General features: G+C 32.4%; 2 protein-coding genes across 6 annotated transcripts in view; one reads left to right on the forward strand and one right to left on the reverse strand.

Annotated features, from left to right (window-relative positions):
- Window positions 1–523: 523 nt before the first annotated feature.
- On the reverse strand, window positions 524–17,194 carry LOC133171698 (serine/threonine-protein kinase NLK-like). 2 transcript variants are annotated; one of them, XM_061306485.1, is made up of 11 exons: window positions 16,785–17,194; window positions 14,799–14,928; window positions 12,838–12,893; window positions 10,444–10,550; window positions 10,031–10,116; window positions 9,259–9,468; window positions 5,790–5,978; window positions 5,148–5,346; window positions 4,843–4,936; window positions 3,911–3,958; window positions 524–3,331 (listed from the first exon to the last, which is right to left on the reverse strand). In XM_061306485.1, exons 1-10 carry the CDS (start codon window positions 16,973–16,975, stop codon window positions 3,922–3,924), a joined length of 1,299 nt encoding a protein of 432 aa, XP_061162469.1. In that variant the 5' UTR covers window positions 16,976–17,194; the 3' UTR covers window positions 524–3,331; window positions 3,911–3,921. The 2 variants fall into 2 exon arrangements, with proteins under 2 accessions (XP_061162469.1, XP_061162468.1); XM_061306484.1 differs by lacking the exon at window positions 3,911–3,958.
- Window positions 17,195–20,921: 3,727 nt separating this feature from the next.
- The window catches only part of LOC133172043 (carboxypeptidase D-like), a 35,945-nt gene continuing 31,152 nt past the window's right edge, over window positions 20,922–25,714 (forward strand). The window contains exons 1-4 of one of the 4 annotated variants that reach the window (XM_061306845.1): window positions 20,922–20,965; window positions 22,549–22,701; window positions 24,003–24,128; window positions 25,550–25,598. The gene's annotated coding sequence lies outside the window, so the exon portion shown is untranslated. Of the gene's footprint in view, window positions 20,966–22,548; window positions 22,702–23,958; window positions 24,129–25,549; window positions 25,642–25,714 lie in introns of those variants that run through there. The other 3 variants (XM_061306846.1, XM_061306847.1, XM_061306848.1) reach the window with 3 other exon arrangements.

Raw genomic sequence — 25,714 nt, forward strand, 5'->3', positions numbered from 1 at the left:
CTCTGCTTGACCCATCATCAATTTTGGATGAAATAAAAAAACTATTTCTCATTCAAATTGTTGTACTCTGCACTATTTAAATGATTTTAAAGGTTAATTAGTTTTGTCTATTCATTTTCTGAAACATCATTGTATTAAATATATCTTCAAGAGGTACATGAAAGCTGGAAACACATCCTCATATATCTATTAATGGAAATGCGCATCGAAAGCAAAGTTTCAGGAAGTTTTCATTCTTCTAGTCACCCACATCTTTTTTATTCACATAGTACAGTAACTATACATTCAAGGGTTTGATCCAAAGAGTGCTTTCTATTATTCTGTGAACATTAACAATTATATGTTTTTTCTCTTTCTCAATTATATGAAAAGTTTCTGAAAGCAATACCAGGCAACTATTATATTCATCAATAGCCTTCTATTTACTTTTCCTGGTGTTCCATACATCGTTAAACATTCCAAAATTAATCAAACACAGCAGTGAACTGAAATACATCTTCAAATAAACATCAGTAAAATCAAATTTGAATTTTGTCATTTGGTTTTATTCATTCTTAAATACATGTAAAAAGACATACAATATTGCATCTCCAGAGTCATACACACATCTAGAATTTCTACAAACAATAAATAACCTGGTATTTTTCTCTTCCAACCAGGGACAGCATCTACAGCAACCTCAAACAGAAATAGACATCATATGACTGGTCATGTGACCACCTGAATATCAATGACATGCAAGCAATCTTTTATTTCATTTCTGTGATCATTTATAGTATACCTGATATTTTGTAAAATGTTCAGAAAATGAAAACCATCCATAAACTAGGTTTTCAGAGGTCAACACAGTTTATGACCACTATACTGCTCCACTGGCAGACAGTAATATATACAAATCTGATAATTTTTGTTGTCAAATCCTCTCTTATAATTAAAACTCATGAAATAACATATAATAGAAACTCAATGTCTAGCATGGTCTAAAATATTTAAGAAAGTTTAACATACATAGATACATACTATACATATAATGGCTATTTAAAAAAAAAAAATCACATTTTTACAGTCACGGGAGATAATGTTGAAGTAACGATTTCATCTTAAGACAAACACTTGACATTAATCACTCTCGTCTATTGTGAACAACATATTATAAGCACCACTAAAATAGATTCCTTTGGTTTGACAAATTTTATCAGCAAATAATGCAAAAAATGTTACTAGTATTATAGATCAAAAGTTTGACCTACACAATTTCTCACTGTATTACATTCAAATCAGGTTTTAACTTGGAATGCCCTTCTCTTTTAATTTTTGCAGATGTCAAATACTTTCAAAAATTTCAGCATAGGATGTTACTCGAAAGACTCAGTATGATTTAATTTTTACAATGGCAGGTGAAATGTTGATGAAATACAAATTGTTACTTTGTATGCACCCTTTGAAATGATTGAAAAACTTCATATGAAAAATGCTAACATATATGATCATATATTTTCCACAATGTATACAATGTATCGGTAGCAGTAAAAATGCTACAAAACCATTACCCATTGTCAGACAAATGCAAATAATATATATATTTACAAATTATCTAAGCATCTGAAACATGATATAATGTGTGGATGCCCCCCCCCCCCCCCCAAAGTTTTTAAAGAAATCATCAATTTCTTGAAGTTAATCAGAAAAAGTTTTTTTTTAATCATCCCTTTTTTTGAAGTTAACCAAATTATTCAACAGAAACCCTTTTAATTTTGAACATCAAAGTTGAAATTTAATTCTTGATTAACTCTTTAGAAATCATTTGCATAAAATCAGCAACCATCTAGTCAAATGCCTCTACACACATAAAACACAGTCTAAAGTGGTTAATGAAAATTGTACACAAAAAAAAAAATACAGGAAGGGACAGATTTGGAATGCAGTTGACAGAGTGATGCATCATAAATATTGGGGATCAATCAAGAATTAGCCAATGAAAAACCATGAACTAGCCATGAATTTTATAGAACTATTTTTACACATGTTCGTTCATTCAATCATAGCTTTTCTTAAAATCCATCTGATACCTGAATAGTTTTAAGGCAGTGGCATTTGGAAATGTAACATGATATAAAGACATTGAAAGCAAAAATTCTGTAGTTAGTAATTGTAGTATATGTATACACATTTCTCAGTTTACATTCCAATTAAATGCCAAATTAAAGAAAATGGTTAAACCAAACACATTTCTCTTGGTCTTAGCAATTCATAACTAATCAAAGAGCTAAAGATACAAATCCAATGAAAATTAATAAAATGCTATCGAAAATTACAAATAAAACAAAAACACATGCATCAACATACAGATAACACAAATGTACATGTTTCCATCTGTAATATTAATTTACATGTACCAAGATCTTTTAACACAAACCTTATATTTAAAGGTTTCAGTCTGTGTTCCCTGAGCATGTTGCAATGATGTTTTGAACACTTGCTCTAAATATTTCAGCAATGTAATTAATTAACTTACAAGTAAAATACTTGAGTTCATGCAACTCTTATAAACTTAAAATTAATTTATACTATATCATATATAGTAATTCTCAGTTGTTTAATGCAACTGTGCATATGCTGTACAAAAAAAAGGAAATAACCCAATATATTCTACATAAAAGAAGATAAATAAAATGAGATCACATTTCGACTTTGTAATGCATGGACATTTTGCTAAACTGCATCAGAATAATACTTAAACTTAATGGGTTGCATTGTAGTTCCCGTGTCCACGAAATGGCAAATGATATTATTTACAGACTTGGTCGTGTTGTATGTACACTAATATCTCACATGTAAAGGAAATACCAAGTATTAAAATGCCATCTCTGAGTTTTTTTTCATTGTAAAATTCTTGCTGAGCAACTTAGGATGGAACAAAAAATAAATGGAATTCAAATGGAGATAATAATGAAATCAGATCAAATGCATTTGGTGTCCTAACAAGGAGTTGTCTCCCTTCGAATACACTTTCACACAATATAAAATGCAAATGAGCGTTGACTGAACATTATGGTGAGGTGACTACTGTTAAACAGTGGCAGTTACAGATTTATACAATTAAACTTTTCATACGGGGAGCACCTTTGATTTTACACATTTTTACTCAATCACAACTTTGGAATTCATTATGCTTAACCCAAAGAGATCCTCATTATAATAGCATTGTATTGCATCTGTTTCTCTGTACATCATTGGTCCAAATTTTTATCACAGGTTTCTCTTGATGTGGCAATTTTACTCCCAGGCATGAGGCGATGGAGGGAGTTCTGAAGGTTGGGCGACTTGTGAACTGAAGAAATATAGAAACAGAAATTGTAAGACATGACTGAAAATAAAGTATCAATTTTTACATGCATTTATGCTTATTCTCATTGATTTTAGGCACAGAAACATGCATAACTTAAAATACTAATAAATTAAGACTATGGAAGATGTGTTTCTTCTTCAAGGCCAAACAAGATTGTGGGTTATTTATATATCATCCTCTATTTAGATTAATTTCAAGGGCTAAAGTGACTTCATAGTATTTAAGACTTTCCTTCTTGGTGCAAAAATTCCTATGGGTTTTCATAAAGGATATCCTTACTACAATCTTCATTGATTTGAGTTACATAAGTCTATATACTCTTTACCAGTACCAGATGAGGAGTTTTATGAGTATGAAATTAGATTATTTTGTGTAATTGGAAAAATCAAGGATTTCTTCAGGATTACTGAAGCTTGGGGTTTTTTAATGACTGCAAATGAAGTGATGGGGAGTCACTGCAACAATGAATCAAAAACAAGCAAAAGAAAATAACATAAAAAGCCAGGCATTTGCAGTGTTCTAAGGTTTTTTTGCGCAGCAAACAATTTCAAATTTTCTCACACTGAGTACATCTATCTCTTCAAAGAACCCTCCCCGGTAAATGGTACCCTAAAATATAATACAAAGTTCATCAACATTGTTTTTTTAACATGGTACTTTTCAATGTGTACTTTTTTCCCCACCCAGCAAAACAGTTTTGGTGAAAATTTGAGGTGTAAAAAGGAGAAAACAGGAGGGAAGAATGCCATATAGAAAGGTAAGAATAATGTTTAAACTTTGCAAATCTGTTCAATGCTTCAGTCTTGTTCCTTTTTTGTATACATGATTTTTTTGGGGGTCCCAATAAAAAGCATCTTACATTTGTAAACATCCAACATTTTTTTCTTGATATTGTTCTCCAGCAAAGTTCTGTACAACTACACCGAGTTCTCTGACAGAGACCATTTGAACACTAGCATTTTTGTACAGAGGATTATGTTTTAGTGATTACTAGCTGCATGGCTCGCTGCTGTTATCCAATCAAGGTGATTTCTTAATTAATTAGTGGTTACGTAACCATGTGTGCTGTGACCCAAAATCTAGTTTGGACAGATCGTCAAATAATTTTGGAACTAACACAATTATTTTTTCAGAAGTTGCAAGCAATATTGCTTCTTTGATTTTTCTCCATGTAAATTGCATAAAAATGAAAAAGAGTACTCGAGCAAATTTTTTTCTTCAAAGTTACAGATTCAATAAACAGAAACATATATTATAGAACTTTCAAGAGCTACAAAGCTTAGCACTGGTCTCTCCAATGTGAATTTTTATAGTGGAAAACACAATCACTAAATTTTCAGCAAGTTCCTAATGTTATATTTATGGAGGGCTGTGAGAGTGAAAAATGAAAATTTTACTGGTCATTATAGTAAGAAAAAGTGCCTTTCAACTTCTCATCTATTTTTTTTATCTGGAAAACACAATAGCTCCAAGCTTTATCCTCTCAATCTTACCTTGCAAAATTCTTGAATGACATGGAATTGGGATTGAGACATAAAGGAACTTTGTTTTTCTGTTGCTGTTCTAGAATATATTTGTGTAGTTTATCTGAAAGAATAAAAAAACAAATTGTATGTGTGAAGAATGATGATACCTTGAAATTGCTAGTTCATATGCAATTAAAACAACTTTCAAAATGATGACTGCTTTTTTTTTTTTGTTTTCATCTTTATGTAATGAACACTGTACCATCTCCTATATATCTCTGTACTGATGCACTGAATTTTCATATTTTTAAACACTGTTATCTTCTGTATACCTCTGCAATGATGCACTGAAGTCAGTCCATCTTCAAAGCCATAGCTGAAAGGCTGATGGCACACCGGTTCAAAATCTGAGGTATACTGACGTCCAGCGGATGTGTTATGGCAGCATTTACACATGCAGGAGTGGTAGCGCAACCGCCCCTCGTCTAAATAAGGGTGAGCAAGGGCATCAGCTGCTTTTATTCTCTTATCCTACAAAGAGAAAAGCAGAGTGCATTACAGTGTTATGTATAAAGCCAAGGTTATTTGATAATTGAGAATGATCAATATTTCAGACCTTGTGATAAACATCACTGATCTTGTGATTTCTTTGTATATATGTTTTTTCCCTCTCTGAAAAATATGTCCTCAGTATGGAAACCATGATTATTCATCAACACATCATTAATTGTTATTTTCCCCCCAGAATCAAACAAGATAGCTGTGTATTGATTGGAACTTTATTGCTGATGAGTGTGCCCTTGGCTACTTCTCAGCCAGTAATGGAACATCAAGTCAATATCCTAAAGACACTCACTGTAAAAGCTGTGAGAAAGGATGTTCTAGCAGATTACTGAAGCATGACATTTACCCAGTCATTTACCCTTTGACCTTTATATACTCCTTTACCCTTTCACCTGACAACTAGTACTTACTGGATCAAATACAAGCATGCGACACAGGAGATGCACAGCCTCATGGGAAGCCTGGCTGGATAGGGTGTACAGAGCAGCGAGGGATGGTGGTTTGTGTGCTGACCGCAGTATGTGAGTCTTGGCCCCTTCACAAGCTGTTCTCATATCCTCCAAGTTCGGAGTGCCTAAAAGATCTGTGATCAAGTCCAGCTGTAACATAATATATGCATCTATTTAGAAAAATGTTTGGGATATTGAATGTGGGCATTTATAAGATAAGACATTTGATAATTCCAATTTCTGTCCATTTAAAATGTCACATTTTGCACTCTCTTTACATACACCCTCATTTTTTTTTATTACCCATGGCATTTACCATTTTCTGATATTTACGAATCTGTGCCAGGACATTTCAGAATATCAATGCAGTATGGAACAGTAGAAAATCACTACCGTTAAACTAGTATCAAGTCATTATTTACATAAAAGGGATTAGGCCTCAAACTTGAACAGATGTAGTTTAGATAGGGCTCCTGTCAGCCTTAAATCTGCTGGTTGGGAACAAAGGCTGGTGAATGGCCAACCCAAAACTCAGTGTAGTTAAAAAGTTGACACTCCATAAAAAGGTCATTCCTCTTCAATGTAACTGTCTCACAAAGATCAGCCACATAGCATACACAACAATGTCAACAACAACAAACAACAAACCTAAACACACTCTGATTGGTTCAACAACATTATCATCTACAACAACACACCCATTCTGAGATCATGATTGGAAGACCAATTCACACTGATGTAACAAACTCATTTACAGGCCAAAAATAAATACTGATACTAACATAAATCTGAAATGAATAATTCTGAATAGGTATTAACTGTTAACACAGGCAAAGTTAGTCACCACTGTCTATCCTAAGAACATGATGAGGTTCAAATACTTCTGAAAAAACTGTTCCTTGGCTTGATAAACTCCAAGACACCTATACATTACATAAAAAGAATGCACAAAAACCCTATTATGATTTAGTAATTTAAGATTAGTATATACCTTTACTAACAACATTTAAATATCCTGATACAGAGATTTATTTTGGTACTTTTTATGGTGAAAGCTAGATACCCAATGGAAGATAAAATATCTCCGGGTTGGGTTAGTTAAACAAGCACAAAGGGTCAGTACCATTGTCTGATAACAAGTGCTGACACGCACAATCACCTGTGCATTGTGTGCAAGCCAGGTGAAACATTTGTCCAACGGTCAGCAGAGTGTCACCCCCAGGGCACAAGCACCACACAGAACCAGCGACTTTATTAATGTCCTCTATACCTGGGTCCAACTAAGAAAACCCATTTCACTACAAGCCCATAACTCATGCAGCAGATGGATGGAGATTGAATCAAAGCCATGTTCCACAGTATATGTACTTAAACCAAAAACAAACAAACAAACCAAAAAAAAAAAAAAAACATTAATGAAATAAGAAAATTCTGTCTCAAGTTCTAAACCCACATACTGATCCAAAAACGATGCCTTAATCCCATCCTTTAAATTCCTCCTAGGAATTTGATTCATAATACAAAAAATATGTGTAGACAAAAGACTAGCACCTTTGTCATTGCAAGTTTTGTTTACAAGGTTTAAAACATTGACCTGGATCACACCTTATCAGACTAGAGATCAAGCTTAATGACCCAGTAGACATTCCTGAGTTCTGCAGAGTCAGGCCATTTACTGCCATTTTAGCAAAAGTAGCTAAGGCATAGAAAATGACTAAAATCATTAGATCGCCCCAGTTCAGGTCTATTTCTGGAATGTCTAGCAATATACTGTACATATTTACATAACCTTTCTTTTATGACAGAGGATTCAGCAATGATTTCTGCATTATAACTGTGTTATGTCCAATGATGGCAGCCCTATGACTTATAGCACTGATGATTAAGGATTAGCCAGCTTTGGAGTGATTGTTTGCGGGTATATGTGTAATCTCTGTATTAATGATCTAACAATACAGATCTCCATCAAAAAGAGCAGCCTCATACAGTTACACACACCACAGAAAAAACATCTGTTACTGCACCAGGCAGGCAGCGGCCAGATACCACAGGGCACTAGCTACATGAAAATTTACTTTTGATCTATTTCTAGCAGATAAATCATCCACCTCTGAGTAAATCTAGCTAATAAGGTACACAGCAAATTAATATTTAGATACAAATCTGTTACTAGGGTCTATTTACCCCCTTTTTTCTGATCATGCCTACCAGATGAATAATTGATGCAACAAACAACTCCATTGTCAAACATCCAGGTCATCAATAAAGAACCATTTCTAACATAAAATTTTCACCAATTTTATCATAGGATCTTGCTTATACAGGTTTAGCAATAAAGAAATGAACTTTTCTAGGGCTAATGCTCTTCTAATAGAGTCTGCTAATTTTTATCACTAAAGCCGGTGGGTGCTACAGGGTAAGACCTCATTAGAGCCTGATATTCCTCTCTCAGATTTAATATACAAAATTACTACCACTGCAAGATAAACAGACTTAAGTTTTTCTATTAGAATATGAATTTCAATTTTTCAGAGTAACTGCAAAACACAGATCACTTGCACTTGCTATAACATGCTCACCAGCTGTTGCTATGTTGCATAGTAACTTTATCTTATACTAATATTTCTAGGTGATAATGGACACATATTATATTTATGAAAACCCCAGACAATACAATGTATTGCTGATACAGCACATGGGCAAGCATTCTAACTAGATATGGGTTCGACAGCTTGCAAACCAAGACATATCCTTTCATTACTGTCATATCACCAACAAGGCAAGAAAAATGACAACACTCAAGTTAGACCTGATCAATCAGGTGGATTAAATATCACAATTTTTTTTTGCTACAAATATGTTTTCTAAATTAATTGAGGGCTGAGAAGCCAATAAATCAGGCAAATATAATTGGTATTAAATTCCTACGACCTTGACCTGACCGTTCACCTTAGCAAAACATAAAACCTCTTCCTCTTCATGTAGTTCAAACTAAGCAGTACATAAACATGTAGTAGAATACACAGCAAAGAGAGAGTATATATGATCTTGATTGTATGAAAATCAAGCAAGATTTAAAAATACATGCAGCTCCTTCAAAATAATGACTCGGTGACAGACACAATAATTAAAAGCTTTTTGACTTCCAGCACATATCATCAACTAGTACAAACTATGAATTTATGCCCCCAAAAAATTAAAGCTGCAAAGACTGTTGACTAGCTACATACAATTTTGTCTTGGCAAAGGAAACAATGCACATGAAATCTGGTTAATTTTATACCGATAAATGATCTAACTTCACATACATATATATATATGTCCTCAATCAATCCTTTAGAAATCTATATAATAGAGGGTCAAAATTCTCAGGATCTGAAGTAGTGAATATGTATATGTGTGTATTGAAAAAAAAATTTGGTATGCAGACCTGCTGAATGGGACTCTGAGCCTGGAAGAGAATGCGACGACCCAGTAGTTCCGCAAAAATACATCCTACAGACCAGATATCGACCCCTGAGTTGTAATGTTTGGCCCCCATTAGGATCTCTGGAGCGCGGTAGTATTGAGTCACAACCTCTTGTGTCATGTGGATGGATTCATCTGGCTCTTCAATTCTTGCTAACCCAAAATCACAGATCTGTAAGACATGAAAAACCCTGTTTAATGTTTTAATTAAAAATTGTTACATTTTTATGCCATCTGAAAAGATTAAAAACTTGACCAAAGACAGAACTCTGCATACAGAAAAAAAGATGTATGCAATGTTTCAACTAAAACATGCAGAATATATTGCAATCACATAAAAAAAAACTATACAAAAGGCAACTTTTCTTTTACTCTGTTTTGAAATTATCAACATTTAAATAATAAATAAATAAATATTCTACATTCCACAATTCACTGCAACTACTATAATTTACTATATTTTATACCAAAACAATAAATTATCTTCAACAAACTTCTAGAATTCTGTTGATTTATTCATTTGTTGGAAGACATTAACCTTTTAAGCATATGATGGCAAAACGATGTTTGGTTCGGTTTGATGTTTTGCACTTTTAGGCAAAAAAGAGCAATGTTTCTGTTGTATGTCTATAGGAGTTTCATTTTTTTTATCTCTTCCTAATGACTTAATGAAGTGAAATTGGTGCTGCATGAAGCTTGCTGATCCTTTAATCTCTGGGATAATTGATACAGACCTTTAATACACAGTTGCTGTTGACTAGTAAATTCCCTGGTTTGATGTCTCGATGTAATACACGTGCAGAATGGAGGTATTTCAAACCTACAAAATACAAAATTATCGTAATTTACACCTTTTATAGCATTTATATACAGTGACAATGAGACAACATAAAATATTGTTTACCACAGAATTAAATGGAATGACTGTATTCTGTTATTAATAAAAAATAAATATTACTTCATAAAATATATTGTGTATATAAAATACCAGTGATTCATTTCCAGTAATTATTTATGGTTTTTTGTAAGCAAAATATTTTTCTCTTTACAAATCACAGTCTTGGTATTTAGAATGTGTTTGTTTTTATCAGAAAATGGAAATTCTCTCAAAATCATCAGGGAACATGGTACAGGAAGACATTCTCACCTCTGAGTATTTGGTACAGAAAGACTTTGACATGGTCTGATGTGAGTGGCTGTGGGGAAACGATGATTTTGTGCAAATCACTTTGCATTAATTGTGTGATGACATAGCTAATATCTGGTTAAGGATCATATTCACCAATTAAATACCTAATTATGTGGAATAAGTTTGCAAGTAATATGACCATTTGCTGGAAATTTGACTTTTAAAAAAAGTGCAAGCAACTCTAAATTGTTCCTTTTATTCCATTACAAGATCACAGATTTTTTTTATCCTGGTTATAATTTTCATTATCCTTGAGCATATTTATTTACTATTATATCTATTCATAAACACAGTACATCTCATATTTTATCAAAGACAACATATTTCATTCAGCTACAGCAGAACATTTGTTAACCAGTCTGGAAAATACCATCAATGACCCTATTATGATACATATTGTATTTTATTTCCTTTCCTTTGTTAAAAAATCAAATAAGCTCCACAACAGAATGTAACTTGTGGATGAAAATTGAAAATGGATTCTTATTAAAAATTGAAAGATGGTGGATGATACTCAGTCACCATGGCAATACATTGTCATTAAGGAAATCTTTAACCTGTCAACAAATCTCGCACAAATAATCCAGGTTTCTGAACTTCTCGTACAATGCTTTTACCATTCCCCAATCAATACGAGGATTAGGCCCCCAGTACAACTTTCTCTAGCTTTCTTTTTCCCAATGGCTTCCTATTTTAGAAAGCTGTTATCCCTCTGTCTCTCTAATTATCAGTGAAAATCTATTTGTTAGAGTTTCGACAGGGAAATCATATTGCAAGAACAACACGTGTGGATAATAAATTAAATCCTCTCAGGTACCATGGTGAACCGAACTGATACCACATCTTCCAGATCCAGCTAGGGCTGAATTAACTATTAAAATCTAGATTTCTGTCACACAAAATGAAATGTTTTTTTTTTTTTCATTATTTCAATGATTATACCTGCCTGAAGCTACCGAAATATGATTTTTTCTTTCTTTCAAGAATGAATGAATGAGCATTTTTACGTCATTAATATAATGCATCATTGTTATTATGACTTAACTCCTTTCCTTTGTTACATAATTGTTACCCGGTAAACACCCTTTGTCCACTTAGTGCAAGGACTGGTCAGAAAAGCCTGTCCAAACAGGTCAACACGAGGTCACAAAAGAGGCAAGCCTTTCTTTATCTGGACAGTAGGTGGATGATAAACCTCTCAAATATGTTCACACTTAAAGCAAAGTTATCGAGTGTAAAGTACAAATAACAAACCTGGCAAAGTGTAATCTAACATATATCAAAGATACACCGATTTTGCCTTTTATCGGGCCTACAAATCAATGCAAAAGCTTTTTTAAAAGCAGATCTGCCATACTTACATATACATGTATAATAATAACCTGAAAATAGAACCCATCCCTTTCTATTGGGTTTTAGCACTGGCATGTGTACTAGAAGTCAATGGCACATACACTTACTATTTTTATAATAAAAGATATTTTTACCTTTCTCCAACCAGTTTATTTTTTTTTTTAAGAAATAAGTAAACAGATTCATTAATCCCATTTGCTACACCTACATTTAGAAGCTCATTTTTCTTAAAGAATTATTCAAAATAAAGTCTAGGTATGGCCATGAAATGCGCACAATGTGACCTTTTTCAAACCCCATGACTCTGTCTGTGAATGTGTGAAAAGTAATACCAGGTAATGCACTCTCATACTCCTCTTTAATCCATTCACTATTGCAAACCACCAAATTCTGGTTTATAAATAATTAGTCATTAATTAATACAGCCCGGTTTGCTGATTCAGAGGAACCATAAAATACAAGGAGCCAGAGTGGAACCTGGTCTGACTTCAGAGGACAACGGAACAAAGCTAGTTTATTTGTGCTCAGTCTTGCACAATGGTAATGCAGGTTGACACAATGAAGCCCTAAGAACAGCCACCTTTTTTTGATGGCAGCAGCTTAGAATTAAATGCCACACTTGATTTTTAGTCAATTATTAAATGTGTGAGGAATTTTACATATATAGAGTCTGATATAAAAATCTCACTAGCTTAGGACACTTTATTTTAACTTTTTGACTTGTATGAACTTACATTGTATGACATTTCTTTAAGTTTAACCTAGTGTCTGCAGTCTTTTAACACTCATTATTTTCTGTATAAATTCTTTCCCCTAGATCCCTGTGATCTTATTGGATAACTCAGACCTAATTTTGTGACTGTTTTTGTACCTTGTCAATTGAACAAACAAGGATGTGCACTATGAGTTTCCTTGTCCGGACTCTTAAATCAGGAACTTTTTCTTGCGTACAAAGGGGGGGGATTAGATTACTGAATAATAAGGAAATAAAAAGGATACACTTCCTGAAAGAAGTCAATATGAGGTGGTTGTAGAATGTCCAGTGATGATAATACCTGTAAACAAAAACAAGTCATTATACATGTTCCTCAATGCAACTTCTAGTTAATAGGCTCCTCCAATTTTATAATTTTGCTTTTTTTTCTTTTACAGAATGCAGAAAACAAGTGAAAATCAACATTAACTTATGCCTAAACATAAAAGCACTTAACAAGGTGCTCAAACAGAAATATTTATGTTATCAGCTCTTGCTTTTAAGCACGTACGATCTTGAATAGCTTTCAAGACACAAAAAATTCTCTCTATCTGGCCTAATTTCTCTAAAGACAAACATCTGGGTGACATCATACTAATGCAGTTTTTATGAATGACCATTAAACAACTGGATATTGGCTATCAAATGTGTATCAAGGGTTAGAAGGTTAGCAGTGTGACAGGTGTCCTGAGGTGACAAATTTACAACAACTCTGATCATAACTCCTATATTTTTCTCTCTCAGCTTATTGGGACATTTACTAATTATAGGAACCATTCTTTGCTCAAGCATTTAATTATGTTCTTCCTTTTTCCATAAAGACTGTACAATGAAATAAAGCTGTTAGCATCCCTAAAATAGCTGTACCAGTCTCTAATATACAGCTAATTTTAATCTACTTTCGATAACATGAATGATGGAATGCTGTTAAAGTTATTTAAAAATTCTTTAATGACCTATATATTCAATTTTATTTAAATGTACAGATCACCGCAAACAGAGATCAATAGGCTTCAAAATTCATTTTTAAAAATGTTTAAATTGTTAACAGATTAGATGTCTAGCTTTTTCCAAAGTGCGTCATAACCTCTGCAGTGTCAATTTTTGCACCTATATCCAGGTGAAAATCGAAGGTCATGTCCCATGTTGGCTCACAGCCTGTCTGAACCTTACAACTGATTGATAGCTTTCACTTCTTGCTATAAAACTTATTCCACTTAACTTTTTGGAATTCTTTTACATATCATTTTTGATAAGATAAACCCAATTTTTAAATCAATGTTAACTTTTCTTGTCTGGTGTTAAGGCTTCCAAAAGAATACTGAATACTCGAGATTGTTTTGTTATAAGAAGTTCTTTGTTCTTAATATAAATACTAGAGTCATGAAAAAGTGAAATCCATTGTGATTAATCTGTTGAAAGAAAGAAATTCTCTGGATACAATTATTGTATACAATGAGTGGCCTTAAGAAAGTATATGGTGTGTATAGATAACACATTCTGAAATAAACTTCTGAAAGATGGCTATCATATTCTTTAATCTTAAAAGAGCTCAATACTTTTTTTAAAGATTGACTAAGAAGTTTAAGGTTTGACCTTCATGAACACAAAAAGGGAATGATAAAACACAAAAAACATAAAATAAAGGCTCTTTAATAATAGGCAGCTGTCTAGGAGCATTGCCTGTCAAAGCTATGAAACTTTCCATGAATTAACATCTGGAAAACTGTGTTACAACCAAATGATGTGTTTCACCACTCTGATAAGAACAAAGAAGTACACACAGAATATAATAGTTTTAGATCATATACTTCTAGCTGATAGATGTTTCATTTTGGCATCCACAACTTCACACACCTTAACATGCTGAGTCAAAAGTCATGTATTTCCTCCACATTTTTAGACAAAGAAACCATGGATGGCTTGTTGGGGGTTTTTAATTGCATGTAAAAGTTCATTATCCGCACGAGTGTTATTAGAGATTTTTTTTAAAATAGGAAATCATTCAGTCAGTACTTTATGGGTTTATATGACAGATGTGGGTCAGATGTGGCCAACGACCTAAAAAGGGGTTGTTGTGTTTTAACTTCTTTTACAAATGTCTGATGGAAGTGATTAAAATGCATGACTTGATTAACCCCATCAAAAAAACAAGATTGATAGAATTTGTTTCTATTTGAAATTAATGACATTTTCCAATACTCACATTGTCATGCTTGAAGTGACACAACATTCGTAACTCTCTGTAAACTCGCTTGCAGGACACAAGATTCTGGAAAACATTGGGCATTTTCTTCAAGGCTACTCTCTTACCATCTCTTGGATCTGTCACAGACCTACAATCATAGAAAGTAGTCATTCAAAGCATGCTGCAGTAAGCAATAACACATTCCAAAATAATTCTGTCAAATAAAACTTCAGATGACTATAACATGAAATTCCTTAAGAAGAATTTTTGTCATTATAAATTAGTGTTTGTAGTTTTTTTATTTATAATACAAAAATCAGATGTAAAAATATGTCATTTGGATAATACATGTAAATATGATGAACCAAGTAAAATCATCTTAATCATTTAGATCTTAACTTAACAGTTATTATTAGATGTCAGGGTTACTGGGGTTATAAAATTCTCCCTCATGATAAAATTTTCAGCATTCTTTGGTGAGTGTATGTTATAGAATTTCAAGTCTGAAATCTAAATCTGTTTCTGAATGCATCCATGTTTCATAAATAGTGCATCCAAACTGGGAGCCTTGAAATGTTGAACATTTTATTTATAAATTATTTTTACTATGATATCAATGTTACATCATCTGTCAATATTTCTGTGAATCCATGCTGCCTAATTCAGAAAAGTTATAAACAAGAAATATTAAAAGTATTTATCAGACCTACATTTATTTTTATTATATCTGAAATTTTTCTCTTTTTTATTCTTCCTTGTCAATGAACATTTTTTCCAAAACATAAAAAAAATTCAAACCTAATTTTATGAAAATTAAAAAGAAAAAATATCAATAAAGTTTAACATGTATTTGAGAAATTTGAAAAAAATGTGAACTTAGTATATTTCTCAGGACATAAAATAATCTTGGCACTGTCTAGACATAACACTCTTCCTTGGAGTCTGTAGATATGATGAGATGTGGCATTCCTTTTGGTGTATATGAACTTGTGTACGTGTGAAGAATCTAGTTCACACACTGACATTATTACACAAAGTGTACAGCTGGCTACCAGGGGTAAATCCCTGCTGACTCTATCAATAAAGCACACCTCAGCAGGGAGCCAGACTAAGCATTTCATTCAACTGTGGCAAAATTAACTCAGTCATACTGAGATATTTGTATCTATTTATTTAATAAACAACACTTTTCACTAGTTAAAAAATTTATAAGATACACAATCAATAACAAAGGACTTTTCTCATTAATAAATATCACAAATTCACACTTTAATCTTATTAATTCTAAATTTTGTCTGTAATTTTTTTTTTAATCAAATATGGTTAATGTTTTAATCTTCAGTAGAATTTTGTCATCAGTGGGAGTGAATAACAATGGAATTGTTTTGAACAAATATAAATGATAAATCTGTTTTTCACCGGAGTTCATAGTAGGTGGGTATTGTTTATTGGATTTAAGTATATGGTTCGTGACGCAATACTCCTAGAAGTACTTGTAAAGTACAATGCTGATAATTATCTTCAACAGAAATTTCACACAATAATAAACGTCATATCCATCTTAAATGGTCATTTTTTTCCCACTTTCATAATGTTCAAAATCAAAACATTATTTTTATTAAATATAAATGTATCTTGTTGATTATGGCAAAGAAATCAATCATATTCTTTCTTTGCTAACATTATGGTTTCATTTAATATCATTCTATTTCACTTAATGACTAGAGGCTCAGAGATGTCTTTGTCTGGCCTTAAGTCATGTCTTGTCAACAAACAGCTGATCATCGCACACATGTCACACAAAGAAAATCATCCGAATAAATTCCTCTACATTTCAAACACCGATATAAAAACATTTATGATGATTAGTTTCCTTTTCTCGTATGACAAAAAATTCTATACAGAAATGAACAATTGATTTTTCTGGGGGAAACTCTTATTAATTCGTGCTTTCCGTGAACAGACTTGTATGGGGAACAATAGGGGACTGATAATCCTACTCACCAAACGACACCGAAAGCCCCGTAACCTATGGGTCTATCAGGCTGAATATCCTGGGGTGGAACAACTTGATAATAGGGCACAGCCACAGCAGCCGTCAGAATGGCCTGTTGAGAGGGGGCCGGGGCAGGTCCGCCCTGAAAAGCCATTATGTGACGTGCGTGTCGATGGCTCACCACCGCCATATCTTTCATTTGAGTCCTTTCAGGTGTCCGCACGTTTCCGTGTTCTTATTCCTCTATTTACAATTCTACCATTGCCTTTCCTTGCACATTCACAAAGGTGTGTATCTCTCCTGTACACCTGGAGAGTTTGAGGTGCTAGCTTGAGTTAAAACTTAGACATAAAAACAATTTTCAACTGGTGTAGTGGGCTCCCTGACTCACACGCGGAGAGCTCTCAGCACACAAAGAAGTCACGTGATAACGCATAAAACCTTTCCCAGGATGCTATATTATGGGTCAAAGGTCATAAAAACAAAACAGAAAAATTGTATTTTAAAAGAAATGAACTGAAAGATTTCAATATAAGGTTTGAGTCTTTTAAAAATAAATGTTTGTTTATCATATAATGTAAAATGATACTTATCAATCGTTTCGTTTGGCTAAAATGAAATCATTTTTTCGCATTCGAAAGCACGTGGCATTTCTATAAATACAACTTGACCACGCCCCTTAGCCTTTCCAAATCGGAAGCTTTAGCAACAATAGACTTGACGAATAAAGAAATGACAGACAAAGAAGGGTATTTGGTACATATACCTTGTTTTTCGTTTTAAAAGAGCACGGATTGAACATAAGAAACTTTAAAATTAAGTGCTTAAACTACAGATGCATATTTTTTTCGGAAAATATCTGGCCTGCTGAGGTCAAGTTGTTCTGCTGAGTTTGCATGATGATGATCACAGGGGCGAAACTCCTTTTGTTATTAAAAGTGAATTTGTTACCCTGTTATGTATATTGAACGGAAATCTATGCATTGTAAAAGTTATTCGGTAGGCAAACATGGCAAACGGGCGTTTCTGAATTTAAAAAAAATGTATGATCATTTCAAATAGATAATAATTTTTTTTTTTAAATTCTCAATCTCTTTCATAAACTCATTGAATAATGTAAGTGTAAGTTTTAATACTAAGGTATGAATTATAATTGTTATTTTGGTAGGAGTAATTATATATAACTTTTCTTGCATTCCCTACATGTATGCATGTTGAAAGTTTGAATACCCCAATATTTTAATTAAGCTGCATTTCTGTTTTATATCTTTAGATTTTTTTTATATAACTTCATGAGGTATCAAGAATCATTTAAAGAGACTACAAGAAGAAATATCAAAACTAAATAAATGTAGTTCTTGAATAAATTTCAGAATGCATTTATCTTGAAATAAGAGAGGTTTTTTTTCAATGATTCTTTTACATGCATGTTAGATATTAACAAATTATTAATAAAAGAAGTCTCCCCAGAATTTGAAACTTTGCCCTAAATTTTTCCAAGGGAGAAGTGTTGTCTTCCTGAATTTTTGTCTAGGTTGGTTAGATATATAGTCTAGAAATATTGACCTTTCTTGCCAAACCAAGAAATGATGAAAGTTCATAGATCACTACATACCAACTTAGACCACACTGAGGTGCACCTGATCTTTCACAAACTTATCTAATTCTGTAGAAAGAATATGAAAAAATATTGATGATGCACTATAAGAAAGTATGATTGATCCTTACCATTACATTTTCAACATAACAAATGAAAAAGGTGAAAATAACAAAAAAGTGATTGATCTAAAAAAAAAAACAAAACAAACAAACAAACAAACTACAAACAATACAAATCTTTGAACAGGGCATAAAACATGGACCCCTGGAAATTCTAGAGGTGGGATCAGGTGCCTAGGAGGAGTAACCATCCCTTGTGACTGGTCACACCTGCCGTGAGCCCTGTGTATTGATCAGGTAGCAAAATTATTCGGCAAACCACAACAAGTGTTTTCTTCTTCTCATGTATAAGTTTTTGAATAAATTCTGCTGCATAGGAATATAAGAGCAGTACAGCCAATAAAGAAGCACAACTGAATTAGACAATAATAATTGTCTCTTTTAAAATTTAACTTCCTTAACAGCAATCCTGGAATGTTATTTTTACCTTTAAGGTACTGTATAAAAAGTTTTATTTTTTTGTAGTCGTCTCTACAGACCAATAAACTCGTTATGCCATCTGACAATAAATTCACAACAAGCGAGTTTATTGTTCGTAGAGACAAAGGGTTAGGAGGTGGATAAAATATACAGATTGGTTATAGAATATATCTACAATCAGGGGATGAAAGGTAGTTTATTGACCAATGCTGGAAAGTGACGAAATACATCCCCAAAGTGCGCAGAAAATCTTGCGCCATAAATTGCACTTTATTTACATTATGAGATCTGTACTGTTATGGTCAAAGACTTAAATATAACACCATAATGCTACAGTTCTGCAGCAAGTTTATCACCATAATAATGAGTCTTGTTTAAGTGTTAATTTCCAAAACATTGCCTTATGACTGCTGGTTATCAAAATTGTTGTAAAAAGTTAATGATACAGATTTGTGGGTATAATTCTTTCTTTTTTTTCAAGTGCACCAATATGTCCTTTAGAGAATTATGTTGGTCAGTTGATGATTTAAATCTTTTAATTTTTGTGTTTTATACCCTGAATTGATCCTTTTTTTCATAGAATGACTGAGGGATGTTTTCCTCGGGTACTACTAAACAGAGTACGCTAGAGTACGATAGAGTACTTTAAAGAGTACGCTAGAAAAAAATGCGTAGTTTAATGCAATTAAATTGTTTATTTATGTAAAAATAACTCGATTAAACATTATTATAAACTAATATTGCAATATTTATTTCAAAATATTTGTTTTTAGCGCTATTTTGACAAGAAAATCACATTCATGATTCAATGCATAAAACTGTTAAAGATTATTAACACTCTGATCTCGATTAATATTTTGTTTCAGACTTACTAACTTCAACTAAATTTTATCAAAAATTAAATTTATTGCCCTATATAAATATTTTTTACATTAACAATGAAACATTTCAACATGTTCAAGTTAAATTAGATCAGGATCAAACGATAAACCGTCACCTGAAATCAGAATTTGAAATAACTCCTAAAATAAGGAAAACATACAAATCTAATTTAAAATATATATTCATTATGTTTAACTAAAGTAGAAAAACATACAAAAAGTAGTTAAATTGCATTAAATTATTAAATTTTACTAGCGTACTCTAAAGTACTCTATCGTACTAGCGTACTCTGTTTAGTAGGACCGGTTTTCCTCCCTCCTTCCTGTCTTATTTCTCCTCACACTTAAACCACTCTTTTATCCCCACACTTATTGTGTCACCTGCAGAGCAAGAGTGGCACTAAGGGATCACCTTTACCTGGCATCTGTCTGTCTGTCTGTCCATCCGTCACACCCTATATCTCAAGAACTGTAAGAGGTATGGATTTGATATTTTGCACATATATTGCTTAGCACTATGGCTGTTGTAAATTACCATGGTTACCGACCTCGTTACTTTTGACCTTGATCTGTGACTGAATACTTCAAAATAAATTCATAGTGCTGATATACAGCATATTTTTGAGATTTAAGAGATAAGTCTAGTATCCTATTTAGCATGTGCACTGTTTGTTATAAGACAATATGAAAAATACCAAGCAGCATTACAATCCACTTGATCTTGACCTTTGACCTACATTGCAAAAAATATCTCGGGCAGTTTAATTAAACTTATGACTTTTGAATTTTGAGAGGCAGGGTTTAGATAATTAGCATTAATGCATGTTTAAGAGCTCATGATAGTGTACTTTGAAACCATATGATATTCAGTTACCAGACAAACTTATATGTAAGTATTATGAAAATACATCGGGATCGGTATTCCACAATGGATCATGTAGACTAAGATTTGCTGTAAAGACAGACTGAAATCTCTTTTGAATGATTATTGGAAACACATTTAGCTCATGAAAAAGTACTTTGAATCTGTATGATATTCAGTTACCACACAAACTTATATTTAAATATCATAAAAATACATTAGGATCGGTATTCTACAATGAATCGTGTACACTGACAATTGCAGTAAAGACAGACTGAAATTTCTTTTGGAGGATTGTTGGAAACATGTATTAATGAACTGACAAAGAGTTATTTCTAATAATTTCAATTTAATAATAATTATTCATTTGAGGGTTATGGAACAATATTTTCTTTGATTTTCAGATTCTATCACAGTCATACTATCCATGTATGCCATTTTTTTTCTTTGCAGGCAAATTAATGCATGAACTATCAGTCTATAATGCTTATAAATAGTAAATAAAAAGCTAAATGAAGCTACAAAGCAGGCGACACATGCATTCCTTGAAACACTCTAGTTAATATGAACTTTACTTCTTCCTTTCATTTTTTCTTTCTTTCTATTCCTCTTCTTTTCCCCTTCCTCCTACTTAAGAATGATAAGTACATTGAATGCAGACAAAATATTTTTGTGTCATGTGTCCTTTAAGAATGATAAATACATTGAATGCAGACAAAATATTTTTTGTGTCATGTGTCCTTTAATTTTCCATCTCTGTCCCCCCCCCCCCCCCCCCCAACCCAAAGAAATTTTTATAGTGGTAAAAATATTAAAACTATTAACTTGAAATGTTTAAGACTGTCAGAGTTTTCTCCCTTTATAACAGAGTCAAATATTCCAGGCCTATTGTAAACATTTAGTATTGATTTCTATTTAATCTATTGACATTTTATAGAGAGAAAAAATCGTAAAAGTGCTAGACCATGTTTTGATTTGTGGAGGTTTTCTTTAAGATAACAACGCTAGTAAGGAAAAATTGTAATGTTAAAACATAACATTAAATTTAATTTATAATTTTTGACTTGCATGGTCTTATTTGCGAGAGGAAGGGGGGGGGGGGGGGGGGGTTAGTTATTTAAAGTTTAAAACTGTTTATACCTTGTTTGAAATATGGTACAGGTCTTGCATTGAATAAAATATTTTAAGGTTCTATAAATCTATGCAAAATGAATTGATGTCAGTTGTAAGTGTGGAGAAGACATTATATTATGGTATATGATTCCACTTAACAAAAAAAGTATAAGCATAAGTAGATAGTAATTAATTAAAGGGATAATTTGCATATTCATTAACCTTTCAAGCAACAATCATGCAAACATCATAGAAGAAAGAATATATATAACTTTACATGGAAATAAACATGTATTGCTATTTTATCTGAGGAATATCCTACTTAATAGTATAAAAAAATTATGCAGCAAGAGCAATTCTTAGTTATATGACTACATATTGCTGCATTTTCAGAAAGATTTATATATTTTATCGATAATTATAGGTGTAAGATTTAAAAAATTGCATGTCAATTATCTGTTTCCTTTGTGATTCAATGGAAGGGAAGTCAGATCTCTAACAAAGACCTATAAATGTGATATAAATCTAGATTGGGAGATATTTTAATATTGACATTAATTTTTTTTTCAGCATTGTGCATATATATAATGATAATAACTATTTGCCGCTTTGCTTTTGCTGGCACAACGTTATTTGCAATGTAAATATGATTTGTACATTTCACCTCATGTAAACATGGTAAATTTGTAAGTCATTTACAGATGTAGTAATGGCATAAGATTGCTTTTATTTGCCCTACAGGCATATATTTTTATTTATGTTTTACCTTCTCATCAGGTGTATCAACTAATTCTACAAAGTGCTTGACGTGAAATAAAGTGCCCAGGAATCTCGACACTATAATGCCTACAGCTGTCTGTACAATCATTCACCCTGGAACAGTTGCTAAAGCTGCTTGAAGGTGGATAGAATGACCTCATGGTTTTGCACGTGAGTTAAATATAACTGGATCCCTTCTTATGACAGCTTGTTTCTTAATGACTTTCAGATATAGTAAACAGTTGATTAAAATTTTTACTTTGTCTGCCATGTAGCCATAGTTTATTATTGATTTATTTAGGATGATTGAGGATTTTTTTCTGACTTGATTAAAAAGCTTTACTGCATTTAAAGATGGAAATGGTATGCAGTTTGATCAATAAATTAATGTCTTCCTAATGAATATTTAATGTACACCTAACATAATGCCTGTCATGTAGTAATAAATATCTGATGTCTGACATTCTATGCTTGCTTGGATTAAAGAACAGTATACATGTATAGTCACTGTGACTATAGGTTCAGAAAATGGAGCTCGATCTGCATCAAAACAATCACACAGTGGTCAAAACTTATACTCAGATTATGTTATGATGAAATAATCTCCTAGATCAGGTTTTTAATCAAAAGACATTGTTTTCATAAGAACATAGGTAAACATTGGCCTATAATAGTATTTAATTTCAACTGGGGCATAGATTTTTAGACTCAAGTGATGAGCTTTTCTGATCCAAAGTTAGAGAAATTTCCTTAACATAGTAATTTTAGCTCACCTTAGTCATTGACTCAAATGAGCTTTTCCATTTAAAATTTGCCCATCTTTCATCTGCTATCTTTAGATTTGCCTTAGGTCTGTTGTCATGCATTTATCCAGGATTCTTCTCCATAATGATTTCAATTAAACTTGCAACAAAGCATCTTTCAACTTTTGGTAATTGGGAATTGAAATTTCTCTATAATTAAAGTTGTCACCTTTTTTTTCAGATTAATGAAATATTGAGTTTGATTAATAAAAAAATCTCAGAATAAAAAGATATCTTCCTTAATATTGATTGTAGATTTGATTGTGTTTAAATCATTACCCTAGAGCTTAGGTGGGGCTGCAGTAGAGCTCAGTATGGGACCACAATAGGGAGTCAAAGTTTTTCATAGGAATATATATCTTAAAGTTTAAACAATTTCTCCAAGCAATATGTCATAATAAGCGAAATTTATATGCATTGCCATTTCATGAAAAATCAAATTAGTTCAAATCATGGACCATGGGTCTAAATTGGGGCATAACAGGGCTTAAGTCCATTGGAATTTTTTTTTACTTATCTTTTAAAGAATGGCAGTTCTCTGAGGTCCATGCATGTAATTAATTAGCTAAATTGATTGTTTTCCAATCTAATTAAAATCAGACTTTTCTTAGATCTGTGCAGAGTGTGAAGTCGGATTTTGATTAGATTGGCTTGTTTTCCCATATATAGTTAGCTGGGACTAGAGTGACGTAAAATAAGAGGATAAAGTTTTAGAAAGGAATATAAAGGAACAAACAGTTGATGGACAACAATGCTCACCATTGCAACATTTCTTTCTGACAAAGGAATTTATAGGTAAATGAAACCACTACATTCCTCCCTCCTTAGATTGCCTTTGCTCTCAGAGACACACACCCTAGCTTCTTTAGCCCCTGGCAGGACTTTCACCTGTCCAGCAGTGCTCAAATTGGATTAAATGTAATGGAAGGAGGAAATTTATGGACTGAATCAACATGGAACCCTTGTATTATTAGTCAGGTGCTCTTAAACCATGCACTAAACTATTCAGGTTGATATCTATGGTCCATATACCCCAAACCACTATACATGTATATATGCTTAAAAGTATTAAGAAGGATTTTAGATAGAGGATAGTATTGGCATATGAAAAGTATTTTATTGCAACTTATTTTTAATGGCCTGCCATGAAATGGCTGGGGAATATAGTGCTACCTCTTTCCATGTGTCATTCTGTCAAAGTTTTTCCTGACTTTTTTTTTTTGCTATGGTTGTAGATAATGAGCTGATTTTTGATGTGTTTCTTGATGACTTACAGATCAAGTTCAAGTTTTGTGAATATTATTTTAAATAATGAGCTATTTTTACAGTTATGGCCCTTAGACTATGAAAATTTCTAATAATTCATTGTTCTCTATTCTGCTTATTGTAAGTAATGAGTTGATTTTTTTTATAATGTCTCTGACTATTGACGACTTACATCTATCAAATGCAACTTTTCAACTTTTTTGTTGATTGCATGACCCATTTTTACAAAAGTTATGGGACTTTAAAAATTTCTCATTATTTATAGTTTTCCAGACTTCTTTTTGCTGTGCATGTACCCAGTAGTTAATGAGCTGATTTTTTGTATGTCTCAATCTTGATATCAATGACATATACAGATCCATTTGAGTTTTAATGTCATGATTGGCCCATGAAAGTTTAATGGCCCTTAGACTTTCAAAATTTCTATTTCACAGTTTTTCAATATTTTTCTTGTAGATAATGATAATCTGTGTGTCTCTTTATATTGATGGCTTACACATCAAATATGAGTTCTGTATTAATCAACCCATTTTCAGAAGAAAAAAAAATCACCCAATTAGATTGTGAAAAATTCTAATCATGCTTTTAATAAGTATGTTGTGGTATATAGAAAAGAAAAGAAGCAATGATATTTTTTTAAATTTTTGTGCCATTTCCATTTATTGTTATTTTCACACTCTTGGAGTCTTTCACATAATGAAAACTTCCAATGTCAGCAGGGGGCATTTGTGTCACACTGACACTTTGGAATACATTACTATAATAATGATTCATGTACTTTTGTTTCAGTCATGCATATATCAAAACTATTGATATATAACTGTCTCTAACAAAAGTCAGAAAAACAAGGGAAATCTACATTAAAAACTATTAGAAACATATGGCCTAGGAATGTAATTTCATTCATGCTGATGTGAATCATGTGTATTTAATCTAATTAAACTTTGCAGGTTGAAGTAGGGAGGATGATCATGCACCTATGGAGAAACAGCTGTAGTGGTACGTTCATCTTCACAGAAATGATAAAACTATGATTGATAAAGTCAGTACATTCCATCAAAGATTCTTTTTTTTTTTTTTTTGATACATCTATAGAAAAAATCTGTTGATTGTAA

This window comes from Saccostrea echinata, unplaced genomic scaffold (assembly GCF_033153115.1).
Source record: "Saccostrea echinata isolate AGI-Se365-2 ecotype Australia unplaced genomic scaffold, CSIRO_AGI_Sech_v1 ptg000054l, whole genome shotgun sequence".
Classification (NCBI taxonomy): Eukaryota; Metazoa; Mollusca; class Bivalvia; order Ostreida; family Ostreidae; genus Saccostrea; species Saccostrea echinata.